At 37.3% G+C, this 15218-nt stretch overlaps 3 protein-coding genes across 3 annotated transcripts in view; all 3 read left to right on the top strand.

Moving 5' to 3' along the window:
* Positions 1–411, top strand: part of ankrd16 (ankyrin repeat domain 16) — a 2544-nt gene extending 2133 nt beyond the window's left edge. The window contains exons 6-7 of the mRNA XM_051107079.1: positions 1–56; positions 148–411. The exon at positions 1–56 is cut by the window's left edge and continues 23 nt beyond it. Coding sequence (XP_050963036.1) covers positions 1–56; positions 148–302 — 211 coding nt within the window. The 3' untranslated portion in view covers positions 303–411. The remainder of the gene's footprint in view (positions 57–147) is intronic.
* A 965-nt stretch (positions 412–1376) lies between these two features.
* Positions 1377–11394, top strand: gdi2 (GDP dissociation inhibitor 2). The gene is made up of 11 exons (XM_051107323.1): positions 1377–1514; positions 5421–5528; positions 5606–5705; positions 5912–6046; positions 7520–7718; positions 7813–7944; positions 8058–8157; positions 8237–8408; positions 9711–9855; positions 9962–10016; positions 10091–11394. The coding sequence occupies exons 1-11, from the start codon at positions 1470–1472 to the stop codon at positions 10244–10246; spliced, it is 1347 nt and encodes a 448-aa protein (XP_050963280.1). The 5' UTR covers positions 1377–1469; the 3' UTR covers positions 10247–11394.
* A 134-nt stretch (positions 11395–11528) lies between these two features.
* On the top strand, positions 11529–15110 carry asb13a.1 (ankyrin repeat and SOCS box containing 13a, tandem duplicate 1). The gene is made up of 6 exons (XM_051107325.1): positions 11529–11894; positions 12005–12192; positions 13450–13606; positions 13671–13805; positions 13880–14071; positions 14147–15110. The coding sequence occupies exons 1-6, from the start codon at positions 11852–11854 to the stop codon at positions 14278–14280; spliced, it is 849 nt and encodes a 282-aa protein (XP_050963282.1). The 5' UTR covers positions 11529–11851; the 3' UTR covers positions 14281–15110.
* The last annotated feature ends 108 nt before the right edge of the window (positions 15111–15218 follow it).

Below are 15218 nucleotides of genomic sequence, written 5' to 3'. Positions count from 1 at the left end.
AACACTGCTCGCCCTGGGCGCTGATCTACATGCAAGAGACACAAAAGGAAGATCAGGTAGGATTACACTTTGCAGTGTATTTCACTGCATGCCACCTTAGTGAGATGCCATAATTGGGAACGCAAAGTTATTTTTTTATGGTTGCAGCTCTACATATGGCCTGCATTGGACAGCATGTGGACGCCGTTAGGATGCTGCTACAATTGGGACTCACAGATACTGAAGACGACACAGGCAACACAGCAAGACAGTATGCCAGAAAAACTCACATTAAAGAAGTGTTCGAAAGTCTGGAAATGTAAGCACTGTGTCAAATGAATAAAAAAATGCTTTGAATGAATTTCAAACAAAAGTGGAGACATAATAAATGTTATGAAAGTCGACCATGTGGTAAAACTATTTATTTGTGCCTTTTCATATGAAGAGCATGACATTAAACCCTTGGAACATGAACCTTGCTTCACAGCGATTTTGGTAATTGTTTGTACACATTTGTCGCCATTGTGGTAACAAATCTGTTTTGAAAGACTCTTTTAAGTGAATCATTCTCTTTTTTTCGAATCAGACCTCTTTTCAAAATGATTCTAAATGAACCAAATGATTCTGAATAATTTTTCGACATGCTGTTTTAAACAAGCATTATGTATTTAGTTAATTTTGGTTTATGAATTATTTCATAACACAAAGATGGTAAGTTATTGGCGTAACGATGTAACCTATCCACCTCATTTTTGCCGTAAGAGTGGGTGCAGCCATTTGTAAATTTAATGGCTTACCATATATTTTTAATGTAATATCATAATTATGAACACACTGGTTTATAGTGCAAACAGTTTTAGGTTTACTGTACTTATAATAGCTCCCTACTAGTGGCTAAATGAACCGGAAGTCTCGCACATTTACAGAAAAAGTACTTCCGCGTTGAAAAATAAGGTGGATAGAAAGAGTCACTCAAGTCATTTTTGTGAATTTTTTATTAGGGGTGAACAGTTGCAGAACACTACATCCATAAACGCATAATCTGGTAGATTTTATATCTAATTTCAATACTTAGTCATATTATCTTCTTAGCTTTACTGTTTTTCTTTACAGAAATTAAAGAAACAAAACTATTTAAGTCAGTGGAAAGCAAACTAATACTTACCACAACTGATATATATTTTGCTTTATGTATGTGATATTTCTGTGAACGTATTAAAAGCTTCGACTCACTGGGATGAATCAAAATCCCCACCACTTCATGCGGATGAGCGTTTCTGGTAGTCAGGGGGGCGGAGTATACGCGCGTCGTGATTGACAACACAGTCCACCAATCGCATCTGAGAACGCGAAAACTCACACGCCCTGCCTACTTGAGCCACACCCACTGGGGGGTGACGTGACAGCGCACTTCTTTCATTTCCAGCTTTGCAAGATCTCCATTTTCTTCGGGCCGACGCGTAGGAAAAGGGGATTAAAGACGAGGAAAAATGAATGAAGAATACGACGTTATCGTGTTGGGAACCGGGCTGACGGTATCAGAATATTTTTTAACCCAAATGCGCTCTCGCGCATGATGTAAAAATCTTACGAAAAAACACAGGCAGTGGCTCTTTCGATCTTGCTAGGCGGTGCTCTTACTGTACCGCTCACTTTAGGAGGCTAATTACTAACATGCTAATTTTAGCATCATGCTAATCAGCAGCCAGTTGAATTCTATAGGATATGCTAATTAGCAACAAAGCTAGCGTTAGCCTCAGGCTAATCGGCATACATTCTAACCGTACGGTTGTGCTAATCTGCTAAACTTTAGCATCTGTTATATTTTTGCATTGGCGCTCAGCGCCACGGCTAACGCTGCTTCACAGGCCTCAGTTACAAAATTTGACGGTGTTTTGTGATTACACAAGACTCTTTCATGTCGCATTTTCATGTTTTTTAATAGCAAGTTAATAACGCACCAAGAAACTTGGTGTTTTGTTATTTTAGATCTGACATTTTAGATCAAATGCGTCGGTTGTAATTAGGCGTTTTTGACAGTGCCAACTACATAAGCTTGCCTTCAGTGTCTAGGTAATAAATGGTCTGTAATTATTAATGAAAGCTATTTTTGTAGTTCTTCAAAGTCATATAAAATTGTTTCCATGCTATTTTTTATTTGCGTTTAAAACGTAACGTTAGTCTATAACATGTCCACTGGCTTCCTCAATGCTGAGGTGTTATTTTCAGCTTGATGTTGACTTCAGAGTTATTTTAAGGGTGGAGGATGTTTCATATTTTTTAAGTAAAATGAAATAAGACAATGAACCAATTTTGAGACTACTTATTGCGTCAGTATAGGTCAGTAAACAACCGCACCCATAAGTGTAACAGAAAACCTTCATTACATATTCCATTGCAGTGCTTTTTATGCATGTTCATTCAGTCAGGAAGTTGTTTTATGCTTCTAATGCAGAGAGTAATGCAGGCTTTTACACTATTTATAGTTTACATTATAGTAAATACTTTCCTTCAAATTATGCATCAGGAAACACCTGTGAAGAAAGCTATTCATGGCTGCCAATGTACTTTGCTTTTCGGTCAGAGTAATTTGTTTAGTGGGGCAGCCCCTGAAAACTTTGCTTCCTATAGGATCAAGTCACTGTTTTGGTTATTTCTCATTTTAAAGTAAGAAAACATGTGTAAGCATGCAGTCTTGTAAAGTTTTAAACTGTGATCAATACTAATCCTGCCAGACTTAAGTGTCCATTAAAAGTAAAGTTGCATTTTATTGATTGTGCATAATGAATATGCACATTTCATTGCTTTTACTAAAGGCTTGGGTTAGAGAAACCTATACAAAGTTGTTCTCCTAAAACAGGAAGTATGGGAAGCGAACAGAGGACGTTTTTGTGCAGAGGTGCATTAGGCTATTAGTAGAGAACCAGAAAGGCGTTGGTCCGCTTTGTAGAGGAACCGAGACTGACGTCTTCTGTTTAGTTCTGCAAATCAGACGAGAATGGCAAGCTGATGGCGGCATGTGAGAGAAAAGTGAGCAACAGTGCTGCTGTCTCTGCTGTTTTTTGAGGAATTCCACACAGTTCCTGAGGCCATGGTCTCCCTGAGCGTAGTAAGGCTCTGGTATTACATGGCTTATTGCATAATCCCTTTAGCCTGAGCGGGACAGTGCAGTGCCTGGAAGTTAGGAGCGTTGATGCTTAAACTGCTCTGAGTTTTAATAGAACAAACGTCACGAGAGTCTTGCCAATTTCATCACGTGCAATAATAACTTTATAGTAAAACACTTGTTGCTTTGTCACTGCCTTTGCAACTTCTCTGTTTCTTGGCAGCTGTGCCATCTCGTATTGTGTAGATGCTTTTTTCTCCACATAACGTGATGAATCATCTACAGCGGATTGATGGGAAAAGGCAACAAACAAAAGCCTCATCAAATACTGGATGTTTGAGCTTTCGGTTGCAGAAGAGTGGGAGAAGTGCTTTACTGGAGCGTGATGATTTCTGTCACTGATAGAGTCATCTGAAGCCAGAACGCTGGATCCCAGCAGGTGTTTGACACCATGAAAGAGGGAGACAAATGTCAGGAGCATTTCTTATGGCTGCAGCGTTTCTTTCATGTGACTGCAGCCTGATTCTTTAGTAAGAAGTCGTGTGAATCTACTGTACACTTTACAGTGAATGTTAAAGTTTAACCCTTATTGCTGCTGAAAAAGGTCTTTGGATTTAGCGTGTAGTCATTTTGTTTCACGATTTTTCATCCTTTGAGCTGAGTCATGGAGATTTGAGGTGAGGACATTGATTATGTGGGCATGACACATTGCCTTTTGAAATGTAAAATGGCATTTTTGCCAGAAATTTTGTTAAACACCTCCTTGGCATGATCTGGTGACGCCTGAAGGCATGTTCTTAAGATGTTCCCACAGTCATGAGGGTTTCATTCGGCCATACTTTCTTCCACATATTTAGCAGCTAAGAAGTAGGTCTTATTGTTACTATCCCACCCTGACCTGTTCTAGCTTAGCTTTGTGATGCAAAGCAGGCGTTGTCTCAGTTAGATATTTTCTTACATATTTGTAATGCTAAGGTTTTGGCTCGTCTCCACTCAGATGGATTTTGTTACTCTCATATCTTGTCTGAACATTCGAAATGATTTGTGGGCCCGTAATGAAGAAAACAACGTTGCTTGTCGGTAAATGAGTTTGTTAATCACTTTGTGAACTCTCATTCGATGGCTTCTGTTGCGTGTAAAGTCCACTCCATCACATGATCTGTAGGTTCGCTGTTTCTAATCATTTATTATGGCCTGGGAGAGGACGATGTTTCAGCAGTTCTTTAAACGACCATGCTTGTGACAGTTTTTTTAAACAAAGCTGTCTGTCATAAGCGTTGTAAAAAAGTTATGAGAGTGTCGTTAACTAAAACAATAAAAATGTTTCCGGTAATTAAAATAGAGCTAAAATAAAATATAAATATTGCACAGAAAGTCTAAATAAAAATGTTGCCTTAGTTAGTAAGTACTAAAAATTGCTTATTAAAATGGAAATGAAATTAAAAAGCTAAATATATAACAACTACTAAATCATAAATCAAAATTTACACTAAATTAAAATATAAAAATAAAAGCAAATGCTATAGATATAACGCTGTTATTTTGTTGTTATATAAAAATACATAAATCAATGTGACCCTGGACCAGTCATAAGTAGCATGGGTATATTTGTAAATACAGTAAATACATTGTATGGGTCAGAATTGTCTTTTTTTATGCCGAAAATCATTAGGATATTAAGTAAAAATCATGTTCCATGAAGATACTTTGTAAATTTTCTACCATAAATGTATCAGTCTGCATGCTCAGATTCTAGATTTTCATATAGTCAGCCAAATATTGTCCTATCCTAACAAACCATATATCAATAAAGCTTATTCAGCTTTCAGGTGATGTATAAATCCCAATTTCAAAGAATTGACCCTTATGACTGGTTCTGTGGTCCAGGGTCACAAATAATATAAATGGGTTGAATGTTCAGTTCATGTCTGTGCTTCTATAGTTCATACAGCTGTAACTAGGTTAAGTTGTTTTTGCTACCGTGATAGACAGTTTATGATGAATAAAGCCGTCTGTTTTATTCTTGTAAAGCATACAGGACATTCCTCTGTTGAACCCCTTTGACCTACTTTACACTGCCATTGCAAAGAAGTCAAAAATGTGCTAGGGCTTGTTTTAAGGCATTTCTGCAAGATGTCAATCTGCTTGGACTGGTCTGTAAAACAAACAATGCATGCTTTGTTAAAGTCAAGGACAGTAATGTAGAATTTTGTTTACTACAGTGATGCAAACTGCTTCAAAACCATTAGAATACTGGTTTCAAATGGCCTGGGGTCATCATGGTCACATGTCTGAGATATGTTGTACCTAATCTGCATTCATGTGTTTCCTCTAGGAATGCATCCTGTCCGGGATCATGTCCGTGAAGGGGAAGAAGGTTCTGCACATGGACAGGAACTCGTACTATGGAGGGGAGAGTGCCTCCATCACCCCTCTGGAGGATGTAAGTCGCTGTTTGACACCACGGCTATTCTCTAAATCTCCACAGACGCTGACATTGTCTCTTTGGTGTGCTCACAGTTGTTCAAGCGTTTCAGCCTTCCTGGCAGCCCTCCCGAGTCCATGGGAAAGGGCCGTGACTGGAACGTGGACCTCATTCCGAAATTTCTAATGGCCAATGGTAGGAAGCAACAACATTGTTTACATTTATATTTCAGTCTTGGAATCTGTAATCTCGGCCAAATAAACAGCACGTTGCCGGATCGCTTTGCGCCAGGCGCTGCTGGATCCCTCGGTCATGCTTATCCTGTTGCCTAGCAATTTTCAGTCACTTAAAATGCCTCAAGAATACAATGGATGATGATTGTGTCCTTTTCGCATTCATAGGTCAGCTGGTCCGTATGCTGTTGATCACACAGGTGACGCGTTACCTGGACTTCAAAGTGATTGAGGGCAGCTTCGTCTACAAAAAGGGCAGCATCTACAAAGTGCCCTCCACTGAGACTGAAGCTCTGGCATCCAGTAAGTGACATTTTTGCAATTCAGATAATCTAAAGATAAGGGCTTGCAAATGCAGCAGATCGTTCTGGGTTTTTTTCAGTTGAAGTTGCAAAAAGATCAAATTGAAACTGGCGATTTCAAGTCAGCTCTTGCCAGTGTGCGCGTTGTTCATCAGATGGTCAGTGAACAGGCTGTGGGCGGCCCATGGTTCTGCCATCTGAGGCAGAGTGTATAGAGCCAAGTAGACTGGAGTGTTTTATTGTCTGAACCAGGGTTATAATTAACTAAAACTAGAAAAGAAAAAAAAAAAAAAAAAAAAAGCTGATATGAATTATTAACTAAAATATAAATATTAGTTGCAACACTAAAATTAGTTCAGATTCATTTAATGTATTAAATGTTTTATATATTAAAAGAGCTTATTTACAGAAACGGATAACTCCACTTTTTAATTTTCAAAATTCATATTTTTTTTATCATGTTTTTGTTTTATTGTGTTAGTTGGCTGGGTTTTTTTTTTTTTTTTTTTTTTTTTTTTTTACTTCATATCAAAATAACCCAACTGCAGTCTGATTGAAATTAATTGATAAATAAATAAATTCATTCATTCATTCATAAATGAATGAATGAACCAGGGTTATAATTACCTAAACTATAAAAAAAGCTGATATGAAATAAAATACAAATATTAGATTAAAAACTAAGTTGACACTACACTAAAATTAATTCAAATATTTTTTTATAGTTTTATTGTGTTAGTTGGCTGTGTTTTTTTTTTGTTTTTTTGTTTTTTAATAAAAAATAACCCAACTGCAGTCTGATTGAGATTAATTGGAATGCACAATGAAAAAACCTGATTAAAAATTAATAATAAATAAAACAAAACAAAACAAAAAAAAAAAAAAAAAAAAAAAATATATATATATATATATATATATATATTAGTTCAGATGCAAAGGTCCATCTGGCATTTTTCTTTAAAACAAGCATTTTTATCAGATTCCTTTGTATAGGTTTCTACCTAAGTACAGGTCCTCCTGATTGGGCTGAGGCTGGGAGTTAGTGAGTTTGATGTAAAAGTATTTGATGGACATATACTGTGTGTTGAGAGCATTCACTCAGTATCATCTCATTTTTGACCAAGGTAGCTTTTAGAGTGTTTTGCCTTTGAACTCTTCATTTTTTATATATATATAAAATTAAAATCACCCTGGTATGAACAGATAAGAGGGTCTGTTATGAGTAAAAGAGGAATTACAATGAAGTGATATTTTGAATGTCTCGCCCTACTTCCCTTTTGATTAATTTTGTAACATAATGAAATGATTGTGTGTAAAACAGTTCTGTAGTTCCTTTTTTTTTTTTTTTTTTTGCAGACTAAGTGGGAGATGCATGTTTTGTTCCTGAACTACATCCATCCAAACAAAGTGCATGCTGTCATAGCTGATGAGGGAAAAAAATACCGTCCTTTAACGTGTATCAATTGTCTTTTAGGCCTCATGGGACTTTTTGAGAAGAGGCGATTCAGGAAGTTCCTCGTGTTTGTTGCCAACTTTGATGAAAATGACCCAAAGACCTTGGAGGGAGTGGACCCAAAAAAGACCACCATGCGAGATGTGTACAAAAAGTTCGACCTCGGGCAAGACGTTGTCGACTTCACCGGCCACGCTCTCGCACTCTACCGCACAGATGAGTGAGTCAAAACCTCATTCACCTAAAACACTGACAACCTTGCAGGCTTGATTGTTCCTTGAAGTTAAATCTGTTTGTGCTGTCTATCTGTCCAGCTACCTGGATCAGCCCTGCATAGAGACGATAAACAGGATTAAGTTGTACAGCGAGTCTTTGGCGAGGTATGGAAAAAGTCCATATCTGTATCCTCTCTATGGCCTGGGAGAGCTGCCCCAAGGTTTCGCCAGGTAAGTTTTCCTTTGCCACCAACATTCACATCATTTTTTTAAAAGCTGCCTGTAGTGTGGTTGGATTGCAGTACTCTGTGGGTGCCCTAGCAGTTTATTTTTGTCACTCACAGATTAAGTGCCATTTATGGAGGAACCTACATGCTGAACAAGCCCATTGAGGAGATTATTGTAGAGAACGGCAAAGTGGTGGGCGTCAAATCTGAGGGAGAGGTGAGTTTCTGTCGGTGTGAAATCTGATTCATTCTTAAAATGAGCTGTGACTTTAATGTTGTTTATTCTTCACGGTCAGATCGCTCGCTGTAAGCAGCTGATTTGCGACCCCAGCTATGTCATGGACCGAGTCAGCAAGGTGGGTCAGGTGATCCGGGTCATCTGCATCATGAGCCACCCCATCAAGAACACCAGCGATGCCAACTCCTGCCAGATCATTATCCCTCAGAACCAGGTCAACAGGAAGCACGGTTAGTCTGACAGGAAGGCACAGCGCTTGCGTGTTTTATGGGCGCTTATCTTATTTTAATCTGTTATTTTATATATATGGTGTACTTTAGGGTAGACAGGAACTAAAATTAACTGTAAAATTTAAGGCAGTTTTAATTGCACAATAAATGCTGTTGAACAGTCTTTTATTTTAGAAGTTAAATGTATTAATTATATAAATATGAATATTAAGCTTTCCTAAATCAAAGGTAAATTTCAGATTTATTTAAGTAATTATTCAAGATGACTAAACTTGTACATACACGGGTATTCAAATGTTTGGGATCAGATTTTTTATGTTTTAAAAGTCTTTTCTGCTTATCAGGCCTGTATTTATTTGATTAAAAATATAGAAAAAATTGTAATATTGGAAGATATTATTGCAATTTAAAATAGAGGTTTTCTTTTTTTAATATACTTTAAAATATAATTTATTCCTGTGATGCAAAGCAAAATTTGCAGCATTATTACTCCAGTCTTCAGTGTCAAATGATCCTTCAGAAATCATTTTAATATGCTGATTTATTATCAATGTTGTGCTGCTTAATATTTTTTTTTTGGAACCTGTGATACTTACTTTTTTTTTTTTTTTAAGGATTCTTTACTTAAAAAGTTAAAAAGAACAGCGTTTATTTAAAATAGAAATCTTTCGTAACAGTATATACCATATAAAGTTTTGGGGTCAGTATTTTATATTTTTTTTTCTTTGTTTAAAAGAAATTAATACTTTTATTCAGCAAGGATGTTGAATTTTTTAGAAAAGAAAAAAAAACGACTGAAATACCGCTAATAATGTTTCTTGAGCACCAAATCATCATATGAAGTGTTTATTTGCAAAAACAGATTTTTTTTCAAATTTTATAAAATCATGTTTTATGTTATGTTTAGCTATATTTTTTAAATAAATTTTACTTTTATATCAAAATGATCCAACTGTCAAAATCATTATTTTTGCAAATTAAAAAAAAAAACTGAGTTATCTGTTTTTGCAAATAAACTCTTCATATTATAATGATTTTTGAAGCATCACATGAGACTGAAGATTGGAGTAATGGCTGCTAAAATTCAGCTTTGCCATCACATGAATAAATTACATTTTAAAATATATTGAAATTGAAATGTGATTTTAAATTGTACATTTTAAATGCTTTTTACTGTAGTTTTGATTAAATAAATGCACATCACTGGTGAGAACTGAAATTTTCACAAGCATTAAAAATATTTCCGATCTCAAACTTTTGAAAGGTACAATATTGTGCACTAAAATGATCGTCTTCTTTTAGATATCTACGTGTGCATGATCTCTTACGCACACAACGTGGCAGCCCAGGGTAAATACATAGCCATAGTCAGCACAACTGTGGAGACCAGCGACCCTGAGAAAGAGATCAAACCAGCCCTGGATCTTTTGGAGCCGGTTGAGCAGAAGTACGTTTGCCCATCTGTGTGCAATCGCTGATATCTACAACTTAGTTTGACATGCATGCAATCAGATAAATAAAATGTAAAATTGTTACGTGTGACTCTTTTCCAGATTTGTGAGCATTAGTGATCTGTATGCACCAACCGATGTGGGATCTGACAGTCAGGTGAGTGTTTACATCATGTTTACCTGACATACAAAGAGTGATTAAGTACTAAGTTTGTTTTTATCTCCACCCAGGTCTTTATCTCTCGCTCCTACGATGCCACGACCCACTTCGAGACGACCTGCGACGACATCAAAGACATCTACAAGCGAATGACGGGCACAGAGTTCGACTTTGCCGAAATGGAACGCAAGAAGAACGACATCTTCGGCGACGGTGCTGACCAGTAAACTAGCTCCAGCTGCTCTTGAATATCAGATATTCAGACGATCATAATCTTAACATTAAAAAAGAAAAAAAAAAGGCAACCATACTGGGCAAGAGCTGGCTATTCCAAGCATATGTTTTGCCCTTAATGGAATTTCATGTAAACCGTTATACAAATTTAGCATTTTTGGGGAGGGGGGAGAGGGGGAGAAGGTTCTGCCAGTCTGCTTTTTATAATCAGGAAACAAGATCCATTTTTGCACTGATTGTTTATCAACGCCCTGTATTTGGTTTCCATCATGTGATCTTTATCTCAGCCTGCTTAGACATGGGATGTGAGAAGTCCAAAGATGCCAAATAAGATGTATTCGAGAAGAAATGCATATGAAGAAATGCATATTTTTAAAAATGTATTGGTGTTGGCTGAAGTGGGGAGGGGGATCGGGTTTTGCAAAATTGCAAAATGATCTGTTTTGAGTTTGGGCAGGTTTAACAGCACACGTTTTTATTTTTAAAAGAAATCTACTTCTGAGATGACTTCCAGGGATTATTCATTGTTCTATTTTCCTACAAATTACAACTGGTGCTTAAACTAGTATCCTGAATATTTAGGTTGCGATATTTCTAAAGTTTCCTGCGTTTACAGATCGAAGGGAAGTTTCAAGCACACACAGTGTAGATAATCTTTTATGTAATCGGTGTCCAACCACACAGTATTCGTTTTGCAATATGCAATTTCATGTGATTTGACATAACTGACCCCCTATTAGCTGTAAATTGTGCTACTTGTCCGAAGGGCCGGGGTTTCTTTCAGCTTTGCCTTGCATCTCTTTTCTGATGGGTTACGCGTGATTCTAAGGCCACTACTCGGAGGTTATCATACGTCAGTGGGAAAAGCTGCTTAACTGTAAGTCTGGAATCTGCTTGTCTAGTGTGTGTTAGGGAGCTCTCCTTCTCCCTCACCTCAGAGCAGAGAGAGGAGCAGCCAGTGTCTCCTCAACAGCTCTGGCGTGTTAGCAAGGACCAAAATGTCTATGGCAGTATTGACATGACCGGGGCCCTGTGCAAAATGTCACCAATGTTTTAAACAAGACAAACAAAAACAAATGCTGAACGGATGGGGCTCAAATGATTTCTGTACTGCAAAGTAAAAATGTTAACTTGTGGAAAACTGACTTTGTGTGTTTACTTAAGTATAGAAGACCTAGTATCACTCTCATCATTTTTAATGTAAAATATTAATGGCAATTTGTATTTTAAAAACATAAGTGTTTTTTTGTTTGTTTGTTTCGTCATAAAGACATTGTAGCAGTTTAATCCAATTTTAAAATTGATATTAAATATGTATCAGAAGCACTTTGTTAATATAAACGTTACGTTTTGCCCTTCAAACACTTTATTTATAAAGAATCAATGGCATTTTCACAAACGCGAACGCTGTGGGGGAACTACATCTCCCAGAATGCTTTGCGTCTTTGCCGTATTCAATCCGTCCTGTCGCAAATCAAAACAAACCACGGGCGCCTGGTAGGCGGATTCCCTAAATATAGAACACGTTTACTTTGCTAGAATGTTGTTTGCACGCTATTGAGTAATATTTGTTAGCTGTCTAGTAGATTTCTTTAATTATGGAACTCACCGCTGCCAGATCAACGTTTTATGGAGACATCGGTGAGTATCTGCCCTGCGTCATTGCATTTCATGCTTAGTAAACTCCTGTCTTTGTAATTGCTTAACATTGCTGTGTAATAGATTGGCGGAATAAATGAGTGCATTTGTAGGTCATTGGGCTGATCGCACGCCGGTACATGAGGCTGCGTCTCTAGGTCGAGCTCTGCAGTTAAAGCAGCTGATAGAAGCAGGAGCATCCGTTAATATCGTGTCTGTGGATAACTTCACCCCTCTGCATGATGCTTGCATCCAAGCCCATCCAAAGTGTGTTCAGATACTGCTGGAGGCAGGAGCTCAGGTGGGTTATGTTTAAATGAGGGCCTCTTTTCAGTGATGTCCTTATCTGCTTATAAGAAAAGATCGACTGGGTTGATAGATTGTTAAAGGGATAGTTCACCCAAAAATGAAAATCATACTATGATCTACTCACCCTCAAGCCATCCTAGTTGTATATGACTTTCTTCTTTCAGATGTTGGAGTTATATTAAAAATGTCCTGGCACTTCTAAGCTTTATAAAGGCAGTGAATGGGTGTTGAGATTTTGAAGTCCAACAAAGTGCGTCCATCCATCATGAAAAGTACTCCACATGGCTCAGAGGGTCAATAGAGGCTTTCTGTGGACTGATGCGTTTGTGTAAGAATATGTTGAAAAAATATGAATATTTTTCTTACATAAACGCATCGATTCACTTAAGGAGGCCTTTATTAGCCCGCTGGAGCCATGTGGAGTACTTTTTCTGACGGATGGATGCACTTTTTTTGGACTTTAAAATCTCAACAGCCATTCAGTGGCATTTTAAAGTTAGGAAGAGCCAGAACATTTATTAATATAACTCATTCGTCTGAAAGAAGAAAGTCATATACACCTAGGATGGCTTGAGGGTTAGTAAATAATTGGGTGATTTTCATTTTTAGGTAAATTATCCCTTTAAGTGCTGGCAGAAAAGGTGGTTTTGGCTGTTTCAGCCGTTTTGGTGGAGGTTGGCAGCTCATTCCACCAGAGAGGGTGAAGGTTTTAGAAAGCAACTTTGTGGAGGAATAACAAAGCACTGCTTTTTGGAAAAATTAAAGTAATAAATAAGACATCATACTCTGCAAACCCCCATTTGTGACCCTGAACCACAAAACCAGTCTTAAGTTGCATGGGTATATTTGTAGCAAGAGCAAAAAATACATTGTATGGGTCAAAATGATAAATTTTTCTTTTATGTCAAAAATCATTAGGATTTTAAGTAAAGATCATGTTCCATTAAGATATTTGTATTAATTTCCTACTGCTAATATATCAAAACTTAATTTTTGATTGCTAAGAACTTCATTTAGACAACTTTAAAGGTTGTTTTCTCAATATTTAGATTTTTTGCACCTTCAGATTCCAGATATTTAAATCGGTGTATCTCGGCCAAATATTATCCAATCTTAAAAACCCATACATCAAAGCTTGTTTATTTAGCTTTCAGATATACAAATCTTTAAAACAACAATGACCCTTATGACTGGCTTTGTGGTCCAGGCTTACATTTAGGAATACCCATTTAAAACTATGCGTGTGCAGGTGGATGTGCGCACCATCCATGGCAGTACTCCTCTCTGTCACGCCTGTGCTGCTGGCAGCATAGAAAGTGTCAAGCTGCTGGTGGATCACGGAGCATCAATCAACCCTTCCCTGACTGCTCTGACCGCTTCACCCCTCCATGAGGCCTGCATACGAGGTGAGATAGCCAGAAGGATTGCTTTGTGTTTAGATTTCTGTTTTATCTCATGATCTCTGTGCAGGTAACCCAGACTGTGTGCAGCTTATGATAGACAAGGGAGCGCTGTTGGAGGCCTTTGACATTTACTTTGGGACGCCGTTACATGCTGCCTGTGCTAAAGCTCACTTTGACTGCGCCCTGCTGCTGCTCAATGCAGGTGAGGCACTTTTTATAGGTGTAGTTAATGTATTTTAATGCACTATATATTATTCTTTTTCTATACTTTAAAAGGTGCAAGGGTGAATGCCACCAAGTTCCATGAGACGGCACTGCATCATGCGGCGAGGGCTGAGAGAGTGGACCTGGTGGAGCTGCTGGTGGAGTTTGGTGGAGATGTTAATATAACTGATAACTTGGGTCACAAACCTAGAGACTATACAAAACTGGAATCTCCTGCCAGTCTCTGTCTGCTTCACTATGAGAGTATGTTTCTGCATAGGTGCTACAGTATATTACAAGATGTCTCAGAGTATTTCACCTGCTGTTCTGTTTGTGCAGGTAACCCTCTGTCTCTGCAGCAGCTGTGCCGTATTGTCCTAAGGACTGTGTTGGGCACCAGAGCTCTGGAGCTGATCCCTAAACTGGACATTTCACAGCGCATCATTGATTACCTCATTTATAAAGTTCCCTAGAGTTCCTTAAAGACATATGTGACCCCGGACCACAAAACCAGTCTTAAGTAGCATGGGTATATTTGTAGCCATAGCCAAAAAACCCACTGTAAAAATTATACATTTTTCTGTTATGCCAAAAATCATTAGGATATGAAGTAAAGATCATGTTCCATAAAGATAGTTTGTAAATTTCCTACCATAAATATGTCAAAACTTCATTTTTGATTAGTAATATGCATTTCTAAGAACTTCATTTGAACAACTTTGAAGATCGTTTTCTCAATATTCAGATTTTTTTTTGCACCTTCAGGTATCTCGGCCATCAATGGAAATCTTATTTATTCAGCTTTCAGATAATGTATAAATCTCAATTTCAAGAAAACGAATGGTTTTGTGGTCCAGGGTCACTATTTTGTTTCGAAACCCTTAATGAACTGCAGTTTGTAATGTCTTAAGTTTTTGAGTGAATTAATTTAATTCTATATAAATAACCCTGTAAGTTCATAACCTTATGAGCCCTGTGTTTACATAAGTGGAGTTGTGTTGACTTGTGAATGTACCACATTGGTTTGAAATATTTTGCAATGCAAATGTACAAATAATAGAACCATTTTTATTACAGTTCCCGCTGTACAACTCAAGATCAATTTCACTTTTAAATCAGGCTGCTTTTTTTAACCAGCTGTGAACATGTTGATGTATGAAGACCAGAAAGTGTCCAAATACCTTTTGTCTTCAAATTGTTTTATAATTTAAACTTATGAAACTTTTCTTGCTTAAAAAAAGTCTTTGTGATTAATGTAATCACAAAATAAATGACAATAAATTGGTTTTCAACCAGGAAGTTCTGTAGGCACATCAGCGTCCAGCTATTTTTAGATGTACAAAACAGCTAGTTTTGCTGCGTGATATTGCAACTTGGTGTGTCTTAACATTATTTTAATGTATTATCTTAA

The sequence above is a fragment of the Labeo rohita genome, chromosome 4, assembly GCF_022985175.1.
Source record: "Labeo rohita strain BAU-BD-2019 chromosome 4, IGBB_LRoh.1.0, whole genome shotgun sequence".
In the NCBI taxonomy this organism is placed as follows: domain Eukaryota; kingdom Metazoa; phylum Chordata; class Actinopteri; order Cypriniformes; family Cyprinidae; genus Labeo; species Labeo rohita.
Note: the sequence above shows the minus strand (reverse complement) of the source record. Positions and strands in the feature narration are given on the sequence as shown.

What these genes read in the sequence shown, in the direction of transcription:
- gdi2 (XM_051107323.1), top strand. Translation starts at nt 1,470, where the DNA reads ATGAATGAAGAATACGACGTTATCGTGTTGGGAACCGGGCTGACG. An exon ending in TGTTGGGAACCGGGCTGACG is followed by an intron (nt 1,515 to 5,420) that starts GTATCAGAATAT and finishes TGTTTCCTCTAG; the next exon opens with GAATGCATCCTGTCCGGGAT. An exon ending in CTGCCCCAAGGTTTCGCCAG is followed by an intron (nt 7,945 to 8,057) that starts GTAAGTTTTCCT and finishes TGTCACTCACAG; the next exon opens with ATTAAGTGCCATTTATGGAG.
- asb13a.1 (XM_051107325.1), top strand. Translation starts at nt 11,852, where the DNA reads ATGGAACTCACCGCTGCCAGATCAACGTTTTATGGAGACATCG. An exon ending in AACGTTTTATGGAGACATCG is followed by an intron (nt 11,895 to 12,004) that starts GTGAGTATCTGC and finishes GTGCATTTGTAG; the next exon opens with GTCATTGGGCTGATCGCACG. An exon ending in TGCTGGAGGCAGGAGCTCAG is followed by an intron (nt 12,193 to 13,449) that starts GTGGGTTATGTT and finishes ATGCGTGTGCAG; the next exon opens with GTGGATGTGCGCACCATCCA.